The sequence below is a fragment of the Stegodyphus dumicola genome, chromosome 10, assembly GCF_044657685.1.
Source record: "Stegodyphus dumicola isolate Sdum_Otavi_A_Nest chromosome 10, ASM4465768v1".
In the NCBI taxonomy this organism is placed as follows: Eukaryota; Metazoa; Arthropoda; class Arachnida; order Araneae; family Eresidae; genus Stegodyphus; species Stegodyphus dumicola.
The window spans coordinates 126,704,278-126,728,074 of NC_140777.1; the positions used below are offsets into that span (position 1 = coordinate 126,704,278).

Consider the following 23,797-nt stretch of genomic DNA (forward strand, 5'->3'; position numbering starts at 1 on the left):
TCTCTGAAAGCACATGTTGGGAACTCTGTCTCTGAAAACACCAACTGCCTTTCTAAGAAGAAATTGCTACACCCGATTCTGAAGCGATGAACACAAAATCTCTGAAATCGTATGAAAAATGAATTATACAAAAAATAAATCAAATTTGACAGAACGAATGAAAATCAGTACTCCAAGACAGGACAATACATAACTTAACTAATTTAATAAATGAGAAAAGATGTCTAATTAAGCTTCTTTTAAATCAGTTATAATCCTAGATATCGCTCTTTTCCCATCTGTTACCTTGTGAGAAAGACGAGGTAACAGATGGTAAATTTGTCTTACTCAGGCAACTGTGCTTTTGGCGAAAGATGCAAATTAGAGCACTACTTTTTCTTACACCCAATTAACACAATGTTAGACCAATTACGAAAGAATTCGAGTTTCGAATTTCTTATAAATACTACCGGCAATGTATGAAATGCCATAACTCATGTCATGAAAAATGAGCAATGCCCTCGACTTGAATCGAACCACGGACCTCTCGATTACGCGTCGAGCGCGTTGACCTTTACAGCACGAAGACATGCTAAGGAGGCGGGAGAAATACCTTATATAATATAGACCTAATCTTTTTTTGAATAAATTTACGTATGAATATCATGTATTTTGGCGCTCCTAAACGAAGTGTAAAATGCAAATGGTAAATTCTGATGAGGCGAGTGTTACGTGCCTTGCCAATTGATTTTCGAAACAAATTGATGTAGACTGCGTAAAAAAAAAGGGACAGTTCCTATATCTCCCGTTCTACTTGGCCGATTGACAAAATTCAAACTGCGTTTTCATGCCTCGAAAGCGCGACTTAGGATTTATATTAGATTTATATATAGCGTTGCTCTAACACAGGTACTTTGACTCAAAATCGGACTTTTTCTGAAATAACATACCAATTTTGTTTTCCATATTTCTACTCTACGACTCAAATTATGCCTCGATAGAAAAAAGGCACCTCGTTCCTACCTTTTTACACTGTGCATGAGCGAAAAACATGTCACATTGTTTCTACTTCCAAATAATTTTAGCAAAATGTCTAAACCACATTTTATGTCAAATTTTAAAACGCACCAATATAAAAATCTACGTATACCTTCGGAAATTTTGAATAAACAATTGTAATTTTTTGCAGGTATGCTTGAAATACGTTACTTTAAGATGATGGTAAAAATTTTATAGATTATAATTAAAATTTTTGTTTTTGAAAAATTTATAAAAATTATTTAAAACTGCAAATTTTAAAAATAAATCATAAAAAAATGGGTGAATTTCATTTGGAATGAACCTGAATTTCGACATGTGAAAGGAAGGATCAAACAAGTTTAATAAAAAAAGGAATATTAATAAATATATACTAAATTAACATTTAGGAGGTCAATTTTTTAAAAACTACTCGTGCGATTTTTACAAAACTTGGTAATTTGGCGTAATTCGAGTCGTAGAACTGAACTATGGAAAAAAATTGGCATGTTATTTCAGATAAAGTCCGGTTTTGTTTCATATTAGAACTATGCTATATATAAATCTAATACATATCCTGAGTCGCGCTTTCAAGACATGAAAAACGCAAGTTGACGTTTGTGAATCGGCCCAGTAGAACGGGAGATATAGAACTGTTCCTCCCTTTCTTTTGCGCAATGTAAATCATGTTTTGCCGATTTGTTATTTGTTATTTGGCTGATTTGTTATTATTCTATAGAAGATCTGAGAAACGTCTGAAATGTTAAACGTTTCACACATGGCCGGCCAGTTTTCGGCTTCGGCTTTCCCTAAGTCTACAGAATGCCTAAGTCTACAGAAATCCCTAAGTCTACAGAATGCCGGCTTTCACACATTGCCGTTAGCATAAACATTCAAAAATGTCTTCATAAAATCAACAATATTGAGAAATTAGAACAGGAGGAGATATTTATTAGCAATAATTGTTACTAGACAAGTCTTTACATTAGTGTACTTTCCCTTCAAAATGATAACTGGATACAAACGTTTTGGCAGATAGAACTGAGGTCCTATAGGATGTTTGGCTGAATCAATAGCATCGCGAGACACAACTTGTATCACCATATGCATGGTAAAGTTCTGTTGGCCCGCATGCTTATTCTTGTATTATTATTTCTTCTTCAGGTGCACAATGCTTCCTGAATAAGTTTTCTTATTTTTAAACATATAAAAACTTTCTCACCTGTTTTCTTCCGTTGACGTTGATATTTCTGCCGACTGGCACCTCTGTGTTGTTTCTATTATCTTCTTTTCATAGCAGTCATAATTTCCATTCATGCTATCTGCTTGAGGAATGTTATTCATTCCATAATGTTGGGATAATGAATGTTTCAAATGATATGACGCTTCTGCTGATTCGTTGGTACCATAATATCTCGAACTGTATGGGTGGAGAAAATCTGGAGGTGTCCTGTAATAGTCTGGTGGACCAAAGGATAGTCCGAAAGGTCCTTGCGGAGTTGTGCTGGTCACATAAGGTGGAGTCGATGTAGACGGTGGAGATTTTTGGTAACGACAACTCCTCATCTCGGGTACCATCATGATTTGAGTCCAGATCTCGATCTGAAAAACATAGAACGAGCAAAGTTAAACTAAGGTTTTAAAAATATTTGAATTATAGAACACCGTAATTTGTTTACTGACCAGGTTAAAATTTTAAAGAATGTTCAAGCGCATATTATTCCATTGCTACATAAAGGCATTCATGCTTTCCAAAACCTAAGTATACAGATTTTGTTTGCCACTAACACGGATGGGAAACTTGCAGTTCTTAATTCCTCAATGTTTACAACATGGAAGGTGTCTCTTAAATCAACGATCACAGGAAATTTTATACAAATTTTATAGATTCCCATTCCTTAAAAAATCCTCTGGTGCGACATTAAAAGGCGAATCTTTCATTATTTATTTCTTTCTTATTATGACGACTATTTTAGGAAGTTGCCTGCGGAAGTGGTTAATACTTTATATATTTCAAAATTATGAAAGCACTTAAATCTAAAATAATTTCTCAAGTATCTTTCAAGCGATCAGTTTCTTATATGCTGTTTCATTATATAAATTTAATATCCGCTAAAGAAAAATCAAGTCATACTTCGCTGCAAGGAATAATTTATATGTTTTGTAGCAGAAAAATAAATTTAAAAAAATATAACTTTGTGTGGGGGGGGGAGAACTATTTTGTGAAAAGAAAAAAAGTGATTGCTTAAAAATTAAGTTTTTAAGAAAAAATTAAGTTTAAAAATTAAGTTTTCTCGTGTAGCTAAAATAACACGATAAAAGCAAGATATAAAAAATTAATTGTTGTCTATAGTTCCTAACATAGCTGATTTATCAATTTGGAGCTCTATCTCAGCATACAAATTTGGCTACTCGTGCATATATTAATTAATATTTCTTAAATGAATAGTTAATGAATTAATTACTGCATCATCACAATGCCTGATTGAGGATTTGTAGCCCCTATGTAAATGTTTCTCAAAATTTGAGCTTTGCAGTTTAGGAAAACAGAAAAGGAAAAGCATAACGGTAAAAACGTTCTGCAAAGAGCCGAATAAAATAAAAACAAGCTCATTTATTGCAAAATTAAAGGCTTTATATAGAAGGAAATGCGGACTTTCTGTTTATGATTGGATGTCCTATGTAAAATTAGAAGTATTGCCAATTGTACCAAAAAATACAGTGGGTTCTAGGGAAAGTTTGCTGATCTTTTCTCTCTTAGCCTCCTTCGCCAACATATACACATAGGTATTATTACACGCAGACAAAGGATATTTACATAGGTAAAGAAAGATGCATTTTTAAGTCTAAAAACTGAATAGTGAGTTTTCTGTAAAAAAGTGAGAATTAGGGTCCCAACAACACGTTTTTACTATTTTTACTCTGATGTTGGTGGGTCTATGTATGACGACTTCTGCTCACACGATAACTTTTATATGAAATTTCTAAAAATTTCCATTTTTGGTATTTACTTTTTCTGCGTTCCTATAAGGAAGTTATTAGAATTTGGTAAAACAGGACAACCGATAGAGGTACTTTACTTGAATCCTATGTTTTTATTTTTTTGTTACGTATGCATGTAATCCTAAGTTTTTTTTTCCAAGTTTTTGTCCACTTATGTATGCAATCCTATGTTTTTGTACGAGTATATGTACTTTATTTGAATCCTATAACAGATTTCAAGGAAAACCTGTATCAACGTACAATCCAAAGCTTTTTAAATTTTATCATTTAAGTCTTTCATATCAATAGGCACAGCATATTAAATTTAGGATAAAATTGATTAAACGGAAGAGATACTTTACTTGAAGCATTGAAGAGACTTACTTAAAAAGTATATTATGAGGTAATAAAAAATGTCGCACATTTGATGTTTGAAATAGGAATATGATTGCCAATAATATATTATGCATTTTTGAATAATGCCAAATGCAACGAGAATAAGCCCATTATGAAGATTAATTTCAAGTATAAAAATAAATTTAAAAAAGAAAAGGAAAGAAAATCTGAAAGGATCCAGCTCTTAACATTGCACCGGAACATTTATTAAGCTTTTTTATACTGTCATTGAACATCGAAGATTACTAATCTTCTTCTGGACTTACTCGTGCTAACACAATTTTTTTTTTTTTTTTTTTTTTTTTTTTTTGTCAGTTCAGCTTTAAGCATCGCTTTCTTTACATTTACGTCCTACACAACTCAAGAGTAAAATCACAAAATATTTAAAAAAATAGGATATCTTTAGATTTCCCGTCACTGTATTAGAGATTGCCGTGTATTGATTCTATATTTTTTATGTTATTTCCTTGAAAATTAACCGCTCGAGCGGCCAGCCGTCTAAAAGAATTAACACATAAAAGAAAAAATTGTCTAATGATTTTAATCAGTCAGTGTCATTTCATGAAAATATTTAATATTTCTAATTAAAAGGCTCGTGATTTAAATGCATTTCTACTTAAATAAATCAGATTAAGAAGTAGCAAACATTTTGTAAGAATTAGGTTTATTCGTTTTTAATCATTTGGTTTGCTACTCAATAACAGAAAGATTAAATTTGGAAACTTAATATTTTACAGTTTACTGAACAGCAATACGCTAGTAAGTGGAGATTAAGTATTCTATTTGAGAGCAGCTTATTACTTTCAAATAGCCAAATGAGTGGATTAAAATTGAAAGATTACATTTTGCTGAATGATAATCGTCTGGCGAGACGAATATAAAGATGTTGCATTTCGAGAAGTGCTGCCAATTTCGTTAAGCAAAATTCGTTAAATTTGTGTAACATATATGAAATAAATAGAAAACTATTTCGAAATTAAAAATTTGGGCTTCGAGGTGCAAATGTTCTGATGGAAAACTACGTATATTAAATACAAATGTAGAAAATTTTAATTTGAAAGTTAAATATTTTATGCTTTGCAGAATGGCAACACACTGATACGTGGAAATAATAATAGTATCCTATTTGAGGCATTGACAACACATTGCTTAAATAGCCGACTTTGATAATTAAAACTGTGAGATAAGTATCTTAATTTTGTCAAATGGCAGCTGTCTGGAGCGATGGAGATAAAAATGTTTTATTTCGAACAGTGCTACTACCTTTTCCTTTTTTATCGCTGAATTTGCTAAAAGCAATTCTTGAAATTTGTACAAAATAGGAAATGTACCAAAAATAAATTTGAAATCCTGGATTAGAAGTGCCCATGTTGGGGTGGAGGACTATATGTATTAAAACTTCGGTTGGTTTTAGGTGCTCTCGTTTTTCCACAGTGCGAAGGACATACATGCAGTACGATTTTTCATCATTAATTTTTTTAAATAATACATTTGATGGCAACAATTTGAAGTGAATGGGACACAGAAGTGATACGGGCAAAAAATAAAATTCGAAATTAACATTATCTCTGGTACTAAAAAAATCTCTTAACGTTGCATTTATTTTGAGGTGGAAGAAGAATAACAGAATGCAATCCAAAGAAGATACTTGCTTTTACAGCTGTTTCCCGTGTAAATTCCTCAGTCTCAAAACAATCTCCACCATCTTAAAGAGAAAGTCTTTGAACGTCTTCTGTCAACAGAAAACTGTAAACTCTTTTATGTTCACTTCATTTTCAGTAGGTTTGTGGTTGATTGTATAGTATGATGAACTCTTTACAAATAATCATTCAGACAAAAGTAGAAACATGTTCAATTTTTGATGGGTCGTGGATTTATCTAAATGACTGTAATCTTATGTTAGAAAGGACGAAGACAAAAATGTGCGTGTCGCCGACGCAATGTTTGCGTTTACAGAGTATTTAAGTGTTGTTATATCTTTTTTTAATGTTCGCTACACTACTTGTATTTGGCATGTAAATTGAGGAAAGTATTTGGATGGTGAAGATATCCGGAATTGCTCGGAAATGGCTATTATTTGTAATCCAGTTACTTCTTGGACTAAATTTATGCAAACTATTAAAAAAGAGATTAAGTGATGAGTATTTGAAGACACTGGAAAATATGCAAATATTTAATTTTATTATTGTTTGTCTGAAGTCCTGGATAACAACGATTTGTAAAACAAAATAAAAAATATCTATACAACAATGAATGCTCCTTGCAATAAACTAAAAAAGCAGTTTAAATTAAAGTGCTAGATTAAATGAAAGAACTTCGTCAATTGTATAATTTTTATTATCGTATAGCTTTTATTCCTCATATCCCATTTTATGTTACAGCATCTCACTTTTCCCTTTCCGTTATCCTGCCAAATTGCAAATTTTATAAAGTTCGCGCGAATTTAAGTGAGCGTTTGAGATTGCTTTAGTCACAGCGTGTTTCGCCTGTTGAAGGCCAATTTACTAGTTGATATTCTATGGTAGCGTTATTGTCTACAGCATTGCTTCAATCTTGCAAATAGTGCTGACACGCCGGTATAGGTTTGCGCCATTTTTCGCGTTAAGTATTTCTGCGTAGCCTTTGGTTATTTGAAGACTTTATTTTAATTTAAGGGTCTTTTATACCCTTCTTACATTCCTGTTTGTGTTATAGACATAGCAATAAATTGCTTAGCTGTAATTAGAGGCTTGACAGTGTATGTTACCACAAAGAGTAAGACTACAAAATTTCAGGAATTTCTTTAAATGCAACAGTAGCTTTAAATTCTTTAGAAAATGAGTTTAGTAACTCTTTACCCAGTATGAGAAAATAAGCTAGGATTGAAAGTCAGAACTTAGTTTCGAAACCATTCACCACAATGGACTCCAACACTACAGATGAATAACATTTTTGGAACATTCACCAACACCACGGTCTTGGTGACTCTAGATAAATATCCCAACATCGCTTTAAACATATGCACTTTTTCATGGGAGTTAATGGCATTAGAAAAATATTTTTAACTTTCATGTTCGCCACCGCCGCGATGTTTCTTGATCTGAACATTTGTAAGCATTTGCCAATGAGAAATCCGCGGTGGTTGCACATTTCTCTGCTTCTCATGAAGAGGGATCTCTACCCTGTTACGCTCGAATTCGATACAGTTCTTGACTAAATTTATGCCAAACTCAATATGTTGCTTTGCTAATTTTATATAGAGAGAACTTTAAAAGTTGAATTTATTCTCAACTTTTTAATTCTTCCATTCTTATTTCCATGCAGTTCTTACCGTAGTCAGTTTTACGCACTCGCTTATTCCAGTCGTTACAGAATCGGGGGCGTACAAGTCATAACAGAAAAGAACAATCAACAAAATCAACAATTTAACATATTTAATGACATTTTTAAAATCGCTGTATGTGCATAATATTGTGAATCTTGCTAAAAATGATTAAATATATTTTTAGATTAATTATTGAAATTCACAGAAGCAGGATACGTGATATATTATTTGACTGTCGCCAATGGCAACCACCAAGACGATTTTCAGGAATTTAAGGGGAATGTTATTAGATATCGTACATCTTGTGAATGCCAGTGGTGGGCTACATTACAATTACATTCTTGTGCAATTTAGTATTATTTTTCAATTAAATGTTCTATTTTTAAATTTATTACAGAAATTCAATTTCCTGTGCAAAGACTTACAAAATATGCTTGGCCGTAATGAAAGTAATGAACTAATCTAAGTCTGATATAAAACATTTCTACATGTAAAAACATATTTTAATGTAATGATATATATACATCACGTTTTTCATAACTGTTTCTTAAGCTGATGCATCTTCGTACTGCGTACAAATAAAGACGTCGGGGATTGATTGAGCACACTAAAAATGCGTTTGCAGCCCATTTACTTCTAAAAACATGTTGCTCGAAATGACACTGCACGGATGTTCCGGGTATTTTTAATCGCAGTTCTATATTATGGAACGAATCCAATAAAGTAGATTTCAATTTTGTACACGTGACTCATAAAATAATTATCGAATTGTTGCGTGCATACGGGCTCCTAATAGATTGAATGCACACAAAACGACTGTAGATTCATGAAATTTATTTTGCAAAAAGGAATACATTTCAGTTCTGAGACGTTCCACAAAAGGACTCGTACATCTCTTCTCAGTATCACAGAGCAGAATCAGTAGCTACACTTCAAATTACTAAGAATATTAAACACAACGCAATGCGAACGACATATAAAAGAAGCGAAACTCCTACGAAGATCTCTCAGTACTCGAACTCACACGCTGAACTAAACAACTCCTATTAATACTCTCTTCGGTCTTATATAGTATTTCCCCGGTGACCGAGAAATCTCTAGTATCTTCCACTTCTCGAAGTTACTGGAAAGCATATGGGGGTTGGATATCGTTACAGTTACATATCTAGATTAATTACATTTATTCAAGCACAATAGCAGCTGAAGTTAGTTATACATTAACGGGACCCAAATGGTCGCCAAGTTTAGCTCCTTTTTTGCGATTTCTCGCCAATTTAGAGAAATAGCCATTTACTCAATGTTAAATAGAATAGCCTCTGTTCTCTTGATTTTCTGGCAAAGCTCCAATTTGTTTACATTTTCATGATACATTATACATAGCAAAATACTTTACTTCCACATATAATTTCGCTAAAATTATTTACATATGTACAAGATTCGTAGCAGAATGTAGAACGTAATTTAAATTTTATTCGGAATCTACAGAAAGAAAGTTCTCGTTAGTAAGTTCGTCAGTATCTCATTAAAAATATTCTGAAAGAAGAAAAAAAGAATCTACGTATAATACGCTAATACAGGGGTTCTCCAACGAGGGGCGATTTCATAGCTTCAGGGTGGATCCAGTCAAATGTTTATTTAGGTCTTAAGTATTTAGTTTTAATTTATGAATATATAAACCTACTTTTGTTCAAATTTTGGTATTTATCAATATTTTCTACACTTTTTGTAAATGCATAAATTTGCACAGTAATCTCTCAATATACTAAACTAAACTTCGAGCTCAACTGGAAATTAAACTGAGAACTGATCCGCAATCCGGTCTTACATAGTTTTCTCCGTCCGCCGAGAAAATTTTTAACAGCTTCGCATTCTCGAAATATCTGGAAGACATATACAGTTACAGTTACAGTTACATAGGGCCAGATACAATTGCAGTTACATAGGGCCAGATACAGTTGCAGTTACATAAGAGCAGTCTACTTACAGTTATATAGGCATCGGACCAAAGTATTCAGATTGTCGCCAAGTTTGTGACTTTTCGAGATTTCTCGCGAAATTTGGCGACAAAAATTAGTCACTAAAGTCACTGCCAGCTTGGCGTTATCTCGCCATAATCGAGATAGCCATTTACCTCACTGTTAAATGGGCTTACCCCTGTATCCTTATTTTCCTTTGAGTAAATAATCCTAGCTTGCTTTGTTATAATCAAGTAAACCAAATTAAACCAAACCGTCTCAGCACCTAGAATGTCGTTCAGAACTCCTACATATTATACTCGTGAAGAGGAAGTGTCCAGAACACAGCCAAATTTACCCAGGTGTAGAATATGTAGTCTTGATTTCAAACTCCTTGTCGAAATCACTAGCAAAGATTCATCATTAGCGTCATCAAAGTCATAATCTCTGTGATCTCTGTAGTAAAAACATCAGTCGGTGTCTGGAGTCATCAGTAGCCCTCAGTCTCTGTCATCAGTAGCAAAGAGTTTGCTAACATCTCTGCCCTTCAGGGTAGCTCCAACTTATAACAATGCGAAATCACTTACGAAGACGGCCTCCGATTACTAGCATCTTTGGAAGTGCTTAGCATTTTTTAAATCGTAAACAAACATCGGTACTGAACATTACTTGTCTAAGACAACCATTACCACGCACCATAATCGACAAGTAAGCTGAGTAGTCGTTTAGGGAAATTTATCAGTACATCCACTTATATCCAAATTTCAAAATTCCGCATTGATCCTTCTTTTGCCCTCCACTTATATAGATGTAGAATTGAAAAGTAGCAAAAGGTATCACATGAGTCAGGAGATCACGTGATTTTTTGTGAAGTACATGAGCTCACATGACCTCTGATGTCATCGCAAATTTATTCTCCGTGTGTGGTAAGTAACGGACTGAAAATACATTCTTGGTGATTTTAAATACGTTTTGACGAATATCTTAAACCCTCTCTTTCTTAGCATGCCTTCATGGTGTAGTAGTCAGCACACTCGGCGCGTGTTCGAGAGGTCCGTGGTTCCAGTTTCGGCGAGAGCATTGCTCATTTTTCACATCTTGAAGCTTTAAAATAACCTAATATCTCTACAGTGGTGACCGAACTAAAAAAGGTGGTGGATGATAATTCTCCACCACCAGGATTTGGCGATTGGGTCTCCGAACCCCCAGTCGCCCTTTAAAATGGGGAGTGTATATGATATTTCCCCGCCTTCTTAACATGCCTTCGCGGTGTAGTGAACAGCACACTTGGCACGTATTCGAGAGGTCGATGGTTCGAGTCCAGGCAAGTGCGTTGCTCATTTTTCAAGTCTTCCAACTTTAAAATAACCTAATGTCTCTACAAATTGTCAGTTAATTTAGGGTATTATTTTTCAATAATTTGTTCGTATTTGTCGTTAAGTGTTTTCTCCCGCTTGGATGGTTAATGGCTGATTCTTTTGCTTTGGTGTTTAAATTTTTACGTGCATATTCACATTGTTTGCCATAACATTTAGGTTTATCTGTTTCCATTTTTCTGAGGAATTGTCAAACGTGAACAGTTTAACTCAAACTTTTCAAAAGGTGGTTCTGAACTTTTGGTGTTACTCATAATTCATACTTTAATTAACACAGCAGCTGTAACTTGACTTTGGGACCCTATTCGCAGAATGCCAAAATATTAAACAAAGCAATCACACAAACATTGGAAAGCACCAGCGACTGGTGTTGAAAACTAAGTGCACATGCACTCAGGAGCTAAATAAAGCATTAATTTATTATTATAAATTAATTTTAAGAGAAATATTGTTTTAACATATACGCATTTTATGGCACATTAAAATATTTCTAAGATAGTAAAAAGTAGCACAAAGGAATAATGAAGTAGAAGAAAGTTCGGAAAAATTCTAGTCGTAAATTTTAGAAGCTTACGCTTATCAAAAGAGCAAATTTGCGAAAACATGCAGGATCTAGCAACATTGAGATAGATAGATAGATAGATGTACCGCATTTTCTCTCGTATTTCGCCTTTTAACATTCAAGCTTCAGGCTGTGAAAATTTTTAAAATATAATGTAATTTTCTCCTTTTTAATGCGTTCAGGGAAGGAGGTATTCCACATTTTAAAATGCATCTGTCCGTGCAATGATTGTTTTTATCATATTAACATACTTTCGCAAACTACCAGCGAAAATCATGCCGAAGCTTTCCCTTCTAATGTTGAATTTTATGACAACCTAAAAAAAGAAATCAACTATCGAAGCAAACACAAAACGCCATTCCTTCTGCGATCCCGCTGAGTCAGCTGCACATTCACATCCTCTAATTATTTATGGATGGTTTGATGTCTAAGGAGAAACAAAGAAACAGTAAAAACGAGTGGGATTCATATTACAGGGAGGTAGAAAAAAGACACCGTATTAAATATTTCAATCTTAGTATTAATATCCATTCTTATCAGGGCATAATTTCTAAAATTAGAAGTGGCGGAATGCTATAGAAGACTGTCAGGAAGGACGGAAAATATTCTGAAAGCTTTCAGATTTTATATTACGCTCACAGGGGCGTTTGTTTAACGTTTTGTGTATTACCTTTATTTATTAAATATCATGTTTATCGCATCTAAAGCATAAAGTTCAATTCAACAGCAATATCACAATATGTTTAAAGAGCATACCTTTAGAATTACCGATACACAGTCTCGCGGGCTGAAGATAAAAAGGTTTTTTTTTTTTTTTTTTTTTTTTTTTTTTTTTTTTTTCGTACAGTGTTGTGATTGGATTGCTCGCTTTTAAATCGTTGAGTTTATTAATAAAAAATCATTAAGTGTTACAAAATATGAAATCGATAATAATACAAATTCCAAATTTAAAATTTGAGCTTCCAGATGCCTATATTCGGAAGGAGACAAACGTTATTCAAAATTTGATGGCTCGAGGTACCGTTGTTTTATCACAATTCGAGAAACGTACACACATTTATGGTACTTCTGGGTAAATTGCCCCTTTGAACTAAAATAAATAAAATAACTAAAAAAATTAAAAAAATCTAAAAGGTTTCAGATTTTAAATTATGATAAAAGGGGCGTTTTTTTAACATTTTGCCTGTTACCTTTATTTATTAAATATCACGTTCTTCACACTTAAATCATAAAATTCAGTTCAAGAGCAATATCGCAAATAGTTTTAAACTGAACATATCCTTAACATTTCCGATACAGAATTTCGCGCGCTGGAGATAAAAATGTTTTTTGTGTACAACATTTCCATTGCCGGCTTTGAAATCCTTGATTTTGTTAATCAAAAATTCGTTAAACTTTTACAAAATATGAAACTGGTAATAAAACAAATTCCAAATTTCAAATTTGGGCTTCCACATGCCCATATTCGCAGTAGGAATACGTCATTGAAAATTGAATGGCTCTATGTATCGCTGTTTTATCACAATGCGAGAAATATACATACATTTTATTCAGATTCTTCATCATTTAATTTCTTCAAATATAATGCAGGACTCTAATATTTGGTGGCGACATTTTGAAAAGTGAAACGGGCAGTTATAGTGAACCAACGCAAAATCGCAAGGCTCTAAAAATTAACATAATAATAAAATTAAAATAAATGTAAAGACATAAAATATAATTTTAATAATTAATTAAATTGATTAAAATAGTTAAATAAAAAAATAAATTATCGGACCTCATCTTATTTGGGTCTTCGGTTGCAATTACCATTCCACTCAGAAGCAAAGTAGTGCAGCCGATCTCTGTCTGATTTTTATGTATACATTTAATGATTAATGATACATATAAGGTACTATTTCAAGGACTGATATACAAAAAATCATTCATTTTCCAGCACACCAATGAAATCATTTAAAGCGTCACAAACAAGAATATTGAGAATTCTTTGAGGATATGGAAAGAAATTTTAACAGAATAGTGTAGCTTTGAAATAAAAAGTTAAAAGTCCAAGACTTTCTGATCGCGATGTCCTGTTGATATAATTCTAGCCATCATGTAGAAAGTTTCTCTGAATAGGATCCGATAAATGACGTAAGAATAAACTTACGACTCCTCTATACAAGTGACAGAAGTGATCCTCCGCCGTTTATCGTTCAGAAAGTCTGCAGGAGATTTGCAGTTCGAAGTCGGCCCACCAGCGGCCGAGCGGTAAAGTCGCTGAACACTGGTAGTTCGGTCCGAGGTTCGAATCCCGCGAACGGGCTGGCTGCATGGGTGTTTTCGTGGTTTTCCCCATGTGTAACGTGTATACGAGCCAGTTTCCCTTAGAAAGTCCTCCACGAAGGCATCCCTCCCCTTAGGCAGATAGCCCTCGTGTGCTTTGCCATAATTAAATACACACATACACACGCAGTTCGAAGTCGCTAGTGTGGCACGGCCTGATCACGACGCTTAATATTTTCAGGAACGAAAAATCGACTCATTTTCATAAATTCAATATACTTCCTGGAGAATAAGCCTTTGAGCATATGAGTGGGGGCTTTTCTTTCCTTAAAAGTCTCAACCTCTGTCCAAGTTTTAGATCGGAGAGAAATGTTTATGACCGACGCCTGCATTTACAAGTTAGATTCAGTTTAAGGCATATTTATAATTGAAATAGAATTCTTTTGCTGAAATTAGGGTTAACTTATATATAAGAAGTGCCGGAGCCCTTTTATTTAGAGCTTCGGTGTTCTCCGAAAAAAACTCTGATTTATCTCAAAAACTGGAAATACCGTAACCGTTCTCCAGTGCAAAGAATTCCTTATTGGAACGTAGGTTCCTTTTAAAACCTGTTGTTTATCCATATCTATTCATTTCTTACTCTTATCAGCTGTGACTATTTTGTTTTTCATTGTTATGTTGTAGAGACATTAGGTACTTTTTGGAAGCAGAAGAGCTGAAAAATGAGCAACGCCCTCGGCGGGAATCGAACTACGGGCCTCTGGAATATGCCCCCAGCATACTGACCACTACACTACAAAGGCATGTTAAGAAGGTAGGAGAAATACCTTATAATGTTTTTACTGTAACCATATTTTTCACAAATTATGATTCGCATAATTTTCTCCTCTCGATTTTCAGACTGTAAAATGAATGAAAAGAAGAGAAAATTAAAGAGGAAGTATGGTAATATACACTTAAAATACCTGTAAAATATAATCGATAGGTCACTGACGTTTTGAAAGTTTGATAATCGAAAAAACATTCTCAACGAATCTCAAATAGATGTTGCCCAAAAGGGTTCTTTTAAAGTTTATTATGGTTTATAAGTAGAGATTGTTGATAGAGTTGGCTTAGGTGGAACACAGAAACATTTTGTAGAACATTAAATGAATATGAATATAATCTAACATGGGAACGTTATTTGACTTCTGCATATTTAAAAAGTAAAAAAATATGTAATATTTAAATCAATGAAGTTAAAAAAATATTCTTAAAAACTGCATCTATTGCTTTAATTAGTTTAATCAGTTAATTAATAATAGACGAATTCAATATGAAACGATAATGTCTTACGTTTTTTCGAATGGCAACAGAGTCGAATGAAACGTGAAACAACGCATTTAAAATAAAACAACACAAAATCGTGTTTTGAGACTAGTAGCCATTTTGGACAAAAAAAAAAAAAAAAAAAATTATACAAGCTGCTAAAAGCATTATCATTGTGAGTGAAATGTTACTAGGACAAAATTATTTAAACTAAAAGTTTGTTGTTTGTGTACTACGACTCACTAAAATTCAAAAATATTTCCACTAGATCAGTAAGACGGGTGTTTGAGGGGGAAGAAAGCATTTGATTTTTTTCCTTGTAAACGAATTGGATGTTGATTTCATCATTAATAAACCTGCATATAATCTTTCAAGCGCTTGGCTATATCTTCCTCTTAATTTCGAGCAGATGGACTGACAATTATATTTTTTTTAAGCTTTAGTTTCGACATTACTGGATTATAGTACTAGAAATAACTTTTGCACTTCTTTGCTGATGAGCATCTCGGTTCAAGAAGAGTTCGAGCAACCGTCGATTCTAATTACAAGCTGCAATTCCAGATAAAATCAGCTCGTTATATGTTATGAAAGAGCTTATTCAAAGCTGAAAGAATATCGTTACGAGTATTATTTCACAAGCAGTTCTGTAGACAATACTATAAAATCAACTAACTTATATTGTTGAAATATATATACATTTGTATTGCTATAAATTATGTGTGTGAATAATTATTTGTTTATGAACTTATATGTAGTATATGTTTATTTTACATTTAACAGAGTTAAAAATTATATGTATGTAATTGTTAAATATCTCGAAGAATATCTTGTCTTTTATTGCTATTGGAGATTTCATGTCATGACAAAATAGAAAATACTACCACTCGAGGGAAAAAATTATCGCAAGCATCGTGCACAAGCACTCCGGTGAAATATATGAATAGCTACATCTCGAATAATTTTCTTTTTTATTAAATAAGTGGAAAAGTGTCTATTAACGTTAACTTTTCATGAAATTAGAGCAAAGTATTTTTTTTTTCTTCTAAGTGGTTTCACCATTCTAAGCAGCTCATTTTAAAGGTAAGACTTTAAGTTTAATCTCTACGAGATTAATTCTTAAATTACTATTCCTATTTTAACTGCTTGACTTAAAATTGCTTCAGCTGTAAAACGGAACTTTATATATGAAGATAAGATGGCAATTATATTGTAATTTTATACTTTTTACACTTTTTTTTAATTTAAAAGAATTCTTATTTATTTACTTTTCCTTGTTTTGAAACATAAATGTCAAACTCTTTGATTTATTAGACTAAAATCTGAAATTGCTAGAATTTTTATTATTTGATTCATAACATTTTATCATTAAACTTAATCATCTTTATTTTAACAGTTGCCTGGTAATTCAAAGGTTATTTGGTTATTCTAGAAAAATATTTTTGAAAGGTTCTTTTTTCTTAACTTGTTTTTTCTTTAACAGTTAACATGCAGGCAAAGAGGTTTTTTTTTTTTAGATAATTTTTTTTAAAGGTTTTTTATTAAATAAGTGGAAAACTGTTTGAATAAGATTAAATAAGTGTTTTTTTTTTTTTTTTTTTTTTTTTTTTTAGGAGATGATGAGAATTTTCAGTAATTCTGATAAGCTCAAGAAGTCCGTCAAGGCAGTATCCTTCAGAGTCTCAAAAATAGAAACAAACAGTAGATAATAAGTCAACTGTTTCTGTGATGGATAAATGACAGAAATCAGATGCAGTCTTTTCAAACTGACCATTCCTCACTCTGATGATGACTACAGAATTTTCCAAAAAGGGTTTACTAAAGTTTCAAAAAGAGTATGTGTTTTTGAACAATTTTGTCCAATATTATTTCGATATTTAATTTAAAATCGACTGTCGAGAATTATTTCAGTTTTAAAGTTAAAATTATTTAAATTACCTAATCTAAAAAATGTTTATTATTATTTTATATACTTTTTTATTGATTACGACGACTCACATAAAGGTATCCACCAAACAGGAGAATATTCCATGTCATTAATCACATGGAACATTTCATAAGGCAAATGGGTAGCATTCACATTTACACACGGAAAAATCATGGAAATGCAAGTGCAGCCAACCTGTTCATCAGGATTCGATCTCCGGCCCGAACTACCCTCTTTCAGGGATACTACCGCTCCGTCACTGGCGGACTTTTCAACTTGCGTTTTTTGTGTCTCGAGAGCGCGACTCAGGATGTGTATTAGATTTATATATAGCATTATCCTAATATAGGTATTTTGATACAAAATCGGACTTTTTCTGAAATAACATGCCATGTTGTTTCTATATTTCGATTCTACGACTCAAATTATACCAAACTTCCAACTTTTGTAAAAATCGCACGAGTAGATTTTAAAAAATTAGCTCTCAAACTTTTAGCTCCTCAGTGTTAATTAAATTTGGTATGTATTTATTAATCTTTCTTTTTTAATTAAACTTATTTATTTGGTTCTTCATTTGACATTTCAAAATTTAGATTCATTCAGAATAAAATTCTCACAAGTTTTTATTATTTATTTTTTCAATTTGTACCTTTAAATAATTTTTATAAGTTTTTCGAAAACATTTTGAATTGTAATATATAAAATTTTTACCATCACTTTAAAATATATGTATTTCTAAGCATACCTGCAAAACATTAGAGAGTTTTATTCAAAATTTCCGAAGATATACAAGAATTTATATACTAGCGTGTTTTGAAATTTGGTATATTTTTTAAAAAGGGATAATAAGATCAAGTGCGATTTAGGCACTTTTGTTAAAATTATTTGAAAGTAGGAAAGATTAACCTTTTTTTTTTTTACGATCGTGCACAATGTAAAAGGGGAAAGGAAAATAGGTTGATATATATTAAGTTAGCAAAGTGAATTATTCTTAGCGCAAACTGAAAAATGTGCGGCAAGATAAATTTTTGAATTTCTATGCAAATTTCACACCAACTTTTACAAAATGAAATATTTAGGCATAATTTGAGTAGTAGAATCCAAACCTGGAAGTAAAATTGGTATGTCAAAATACCTACGTTAGAACGATGCTATCTTCAAATCTAATATATATCCTAATTCGCGCTTTCGAGACATGAAAAACGCAATTTGAATTTTGTGAATCGGCACAGTAGAACGAAAGATATAGAACTGTCCTTTTTTTTTCCCTGAGTGTACCTGAGCTTTGCAAGAGTTCGCTTTACGTCACAAAGATTTTACGAAAAATCCATATCGTTATTTTTTCGCTTTAAGCGGAGAAAAATAGTTCATGAGAATTTCGTTTTAACGGGATGGGGCAAAAGCGTGAGCTTTAAAAGTATTACAGATGAGTGTTTGCTTTACTCAACGTTGAAAAAAGTTACGATTTAAACTCTAAAAATCTAGCTAAGAGATTCTGCTTAAGGTTTCCATTACCTGTTAAAACCTAAATAATAGAAAAAGTATTACTGCTTAAGTAGTGAAATACTGGCAGAGCAGAACACTGTGCAAGTATAAAGAGAGAAAAATGACAAAGTTTTTTATCTGTGGAGGTGCTAGTGTCTGTTATTTTAAAATAGGAACTTCAAAGCTATTTTCCACCCAGCCACTCCAGATTTAATACGTAACTATAGAAACAACAACTTCCGGAAGAAAAAAGGTCAACACATTTAATTTTTTTCTCCACTTCATTTCCGTGCAGCGTCTTTTGCTTCTTGAGAAACATGCGAATAGTGTTTGACTTGAACTACGGTCTCAGATGGGTGGAGTCAATAAATGCTGTGCGGTGATGACGACATATAAGTTATGATTGTGAATGGAAGGATGACAGCTGCCGTATTTTAATGTAATAAACTATAGTTAAGATCCTTTCACCCTTTTTTCTGCATCATGATGCTCAGTAACTCCCGTTATCAAATTTTGAAAGCTCAGCTCAGTAGACGCTTACAACAATCCTCATATCAACGTAACTCAGCTTAATGCATCATAGTCAGTCATCCGTATTTCCAATTTCGGAAAGTCAAACACCTCTAAATGTGATATCTCTATTTATGTATTCTCTCTCTATATATATTTAAAACTAATAAGATGGTGTTAACAGGATTTTTAAAACTAAAATCTTGAAATTTTGAAAATATTTTCCTGCATAAATTAGTGTAAATAGGTATTATTCTCTGTACATCGTTAAGGAATATTTTCCGCGATAGCTGCATTTTCTAAAATAGCGTTAGACTGTGTACCAAATAATGGACTGCAAGTGGTAAGAAAACGCTTATAAATAAATGCAAGGAATGAAAGGGAAAACAAAAAAATAATTGAATTCCTTTTTCCTTTGCATTTTCTTTCTTCTTTCGAATAGCTTTCTTTTCAAAGCCAAAATTAATTACATCAAATTTTAAAAACGTAAACAAGTTATCATGTGAAACAACAAATTTTATTCCTTTCAGTATTTTATAGCTGTATATCATAACGAATATAGAAAAAATGATGGTTTGTTATTTCTAAGCCGGTTCGTCAAAAATGCGACTTAAAATTTCTTCCCTGCAACTTTAACTGTCGAAAGTAAAATTCCATTGCACAAAACATAGAAAGAATATATTTAAAAAAACTCAATTACCAAGAAGCTATGAAATAAAATACTGTTACGTCGACATTTTGAGGAAATTTTTTAAACCACCTTTTTACCTTTGTATATCTAGCACGGGTTACTTATTGAAAACGTTATTCGTTTCCCATTTCTTTTTGAATTTTAAAAACTTTAGTAAGGATTTAATATTTCGTTTTAAAGTAAAAAAGGACTGCAACTTTTGCTGAGGATTTCGAAATTTTCCTCAAATCGTTAAAAACTAATTAAGAAAAAGTTATTGATGGGATTTTATTCTAAATTGGCAAGTCGCATTTAAAGTTTTCCATTAATTAAAACAACTATATGCCAAAATATTTATTTATACGAAAACTTCGTTTTTGAAATAAAACATTTTGATTTTAAGGTCTATGGAGTAATTATATTGGTTTTATTCATTACGAAAGAAAATCGAACATTAATATGATAAACTGAGAAAAGAAGGAGAAAACATAATGCAACCCTTAACACTGTGTCCTGAATTCTGAACATACGCTGCATTTGAAACGTTTGTGATTCTGCCGTCTAATTTTATATGGTGTAATCGTATTTGTGTTGCTAAAGCGATGTTTAATAAGAAAAATAAAAAAGATAGAAAAGAAGTTGTGTTAGCAGAAGCAAATTCAAGAGAGAGAAACACTATAAATGTATTTCTCCCGCCTTCGTGGTGTAGTACGCTCGGCACGTATTCGAGAGGTCCGTGGTTCGATCCCCGGCGAAGGCGTTGCTCATTTTTCAAATCTGCTTTCAAAAATTACCTGATGTCTCTACAGTAGCGCCCGAGCTAAAAGAGATGATGATTCTCCCCAGCAGAATTTCGCGATTGGGTCCTCTAATCCCCAGTCGCCCTTTAAAAGTGGGAGTATATAAGGTATTTCTCCCGCCTTCGTGGAGTAGTGATCTGTACGCTCGGCGCGTATTCGAGAGGTCCGTGGTTCGATTTTCGGCGAAAGGCGTTGCTCATTTTTCACATCTCCTGCTTTCAAAAATTACCTAATGTCTCCAGAACGCGACACAAAATCTGAATCCTTTATGGACTTTTTTCCGGTATTTTAAACTCTTTTTTGTTTTATGCAATTTTCAAATTTTAGTCTGTCATGTTGGAGATCATTAAAGATGCATGCATCATTACAATAATGTGCTTCCAGATATTACATATACATTGATTTCATGATTTTTTTAAACATGAAATTCGTTGAATGCACCCAATATATATATATAAATCTGAATATCAAAACTCGGACTTTGGGGTGCATAAATCCAGATGCAGGACTATTTGGTAGTTGTAAGTTACAGGACCGGCGCCATAACCGGTGCAACCTGTGCGACGGAGTTTTTGGCGACAAAATTTTTACAGTTTAGAGAAACACTAAGCACCAAATTTTAGGGATGACAAATCATTTCGGAATTAATGGAAAGCAGGGCGTAGCAGAATGTAGGGGGTAAATTTTTAGATTTAATGGTGGCACTTGGCAGCAAAATGTAAGACTTTCAGGCTTTGCATCAGGCGGCAAAACGTGTAGCGTCGGCCGTGTGTAGGTACCACCGTCTTTCTACAGTGCGCCAAACTCATACTCACAGATACGTCATTTTCAGTTTTACAGATAAAAAAATACTGTAAAATAAAAATAACAGATCGTAATACAATTATTAATTAACCATAATACAAAAATTCAATGAAGATGGATCAGTTATTTTATTGTTTCATTTTACAACGTAAGTGAAACTTTCGCAGCAATGAGTAGTAAAGGTAACAAAATAAATCAGATTATGAAATTAATTAAAAATTCACTGTAACCAAGGTTTCGGGTAAAAACATTGTTAAATACGAATAAAAACGGATTAGCTGAGGGCGTACCCGCGACACATTTTTTTTCTTCTCGCCTTTTTAATATAAGTTACCTCATGTGGAATTACTCACTAAACATACAAAGATAATACTTACAGTTGCCATGAGAAAAAGCCACATCTTTAGTGTCAAATAAAATTAAAACGCAACTCTAAAAATTTATAAATCTTTGATTCCCTTTCTCTCTCTCTGATTCCATTTAAATTTTCTGACTGATCCATGGAAAGCTGATGCTTTGATTTAAATTTTGAAATTTTGCTATTTAAAGAAAGAGAAATTTAGTTGATTCGTCTTTTAGGAAATGTATTTTTTTATCCTTACTAGCTTGTTTTCTTTCATTGTTTAAAATGCTTTCGAAGTTCTGTGTCTTCTGAATGAAGAGGGTTTGGTGCACTTTTTTAGGTCTTCTGCAAGGTTTAAGATGTTCTTTACAAGGGCTATGGCACCTCTGTTTTGCAACTAACATATAATGGAGGAAGCGAACGTTTTTCTCATTGGATATATGGCAAATTAGAGATAAAAATCTTCAGCACTTTCCCTGCTTCCCAGAACAGCAAAATTTTATGTAATCTTTAACTTAACACTCTCCTAACTTAACTCACTCTATACTAGCAAGATTTGTGGAACCAAAACATTCATCCGTAGATGTAAATGGATAGTGTTCTCTGAGGTAAAGTAATTATTTTTCGAAAAATATAGTATGGATGCAGAAAAATCGAGAGAATATAGTTTACCCGTATTAATATTTAGTACTGCGTGGGAAAACCTGAGACTCTATAATATCTCCTCACGATAAAAATTTGGGCCTGAGAAAAAGTTTAAAAAGCTAAAGCGTAAGGGTATTGAAGTAACATTGTTAAAATGGTGAAAAAAGCTGAAATTATTATCATGACAAATTCAAAGTAAAAATCTGTGTTTTAATTCCGGATATTATTATTTGAAGGTACGCACTCGAGAATGTGATGAATTAAGACAGCAGGGCTCTCACGGTTGCTGTTACAGTAAAACCATTTAGAAATTTTTGAAAGGCAATATTCACATTTTTACTGTGAAAACTGACCAACGCATTGAGAAACCATAAATGGCGTCGGAACGACACATGTAGGACGAAAATTGCCAACGTGAAACACTTGCAAAAAAGACCATTGTAAAGGATAGATGACAACATAACAGAGGGAAAAGACTTTTACTGCAATTACAAATTTTCAACGGGCTTACATTCGCAGACGATTACGCATCGCCTGCGGGAGACTGTTGACAACAATGACGAACATAACATCATAGGATAAATCTGTATAACTTCACGTTTTATAAAATCTTTCAGTCCTGAAGAATGTCGTGGATTTGATGAGCATCTTAGATTTCAGATAATCCCAGAACCACGAATTAACCGGAGTGAAGACAGGGGAACGCGGTGGCTACGAAAGTATACAGTTACGGGAAATGACTATTTCCAAAATGCTGCTGCAGCACTTGCCAAATACATGTGGCGACGTGTGGAGAAGCACCATCTTGCATCCATACAATATTATTAGCGACATTTTGCTGGTGCAGTTCTGGAATTACGTCATTCTACAACGTTGTTGTCACGTTCTTCTCGCCAACAATACAGAAGCCTATCACCGCTTCCTTATAAGGCACGAACCGGCAGTATATACAGTTTCAGTTTGCAAAGTTGTCAACACACTCACGCAAATAGGCCTATTAACCAAAATTCGCAAGACATGATACACTGACTAAGTCAGCAAGTAGTTTCACATGCGTAGATACATAAGTCTAGCCATGAAGTTTAGATAAGACTCTATTACAGGTGCTAATCAAATAAAGTGCAGTGAAATGTTTCCAGAATATATTTAATGTTTCCACTTTGTATATGCATAATACTCAATGTTTCATACCTATGAGCCTTTATTTCAGTTTTATTATTTAACTGTATTTTCGTATTTTTATTTCAATTTTATTATGAACATGCATAGCAAATAGCACCAGCAAATGTCAACGCAGTAAAGCAAATGCAATCTCCTCTTGCCTGGCCGTGTAAATGCTCTTGTTAACATCCTAACAAGTCGGCTTCTTGAGGCCCCAGGGAGTTGTTTCTGGTCAGTGGAAGGCGCAGAACACATGCCTGTTTACCTTTGTTTAAACATCAGACGCCACCATCCTCCATCACCCCAACCAA

At 33.1% G+C, this 23,797-nt stretch overlaps 1 protein-coding gene across 2 annotated transcripts in view; it reads right to left on the bottom strand.

Annotated features, from left to right (window-relative positions):
- LOC118200847 (uncharacterized) overlaps window positions 1-23,797 on the bottom strand; it is a 188,841-nt gene that overhangs the window by 148,011 nt on the left and 17,033 nt on the right. For both annotated transcript variants that reach the window (XM_035372836.2, XM_035372828.2), the window contains exon 2: window positions 2,219-2,598. In XM_035372836.2, coding sequence (XP_035228727.1) covers window positions 2,219-2,577 — 359 coding nt within the window. In that variant the 5' untranslated portion in view covers window positions 2,578-2,598. The remainder of the gene's footprint in view (window positions 1-2,218; window positions 2,599-23,797) is intronic.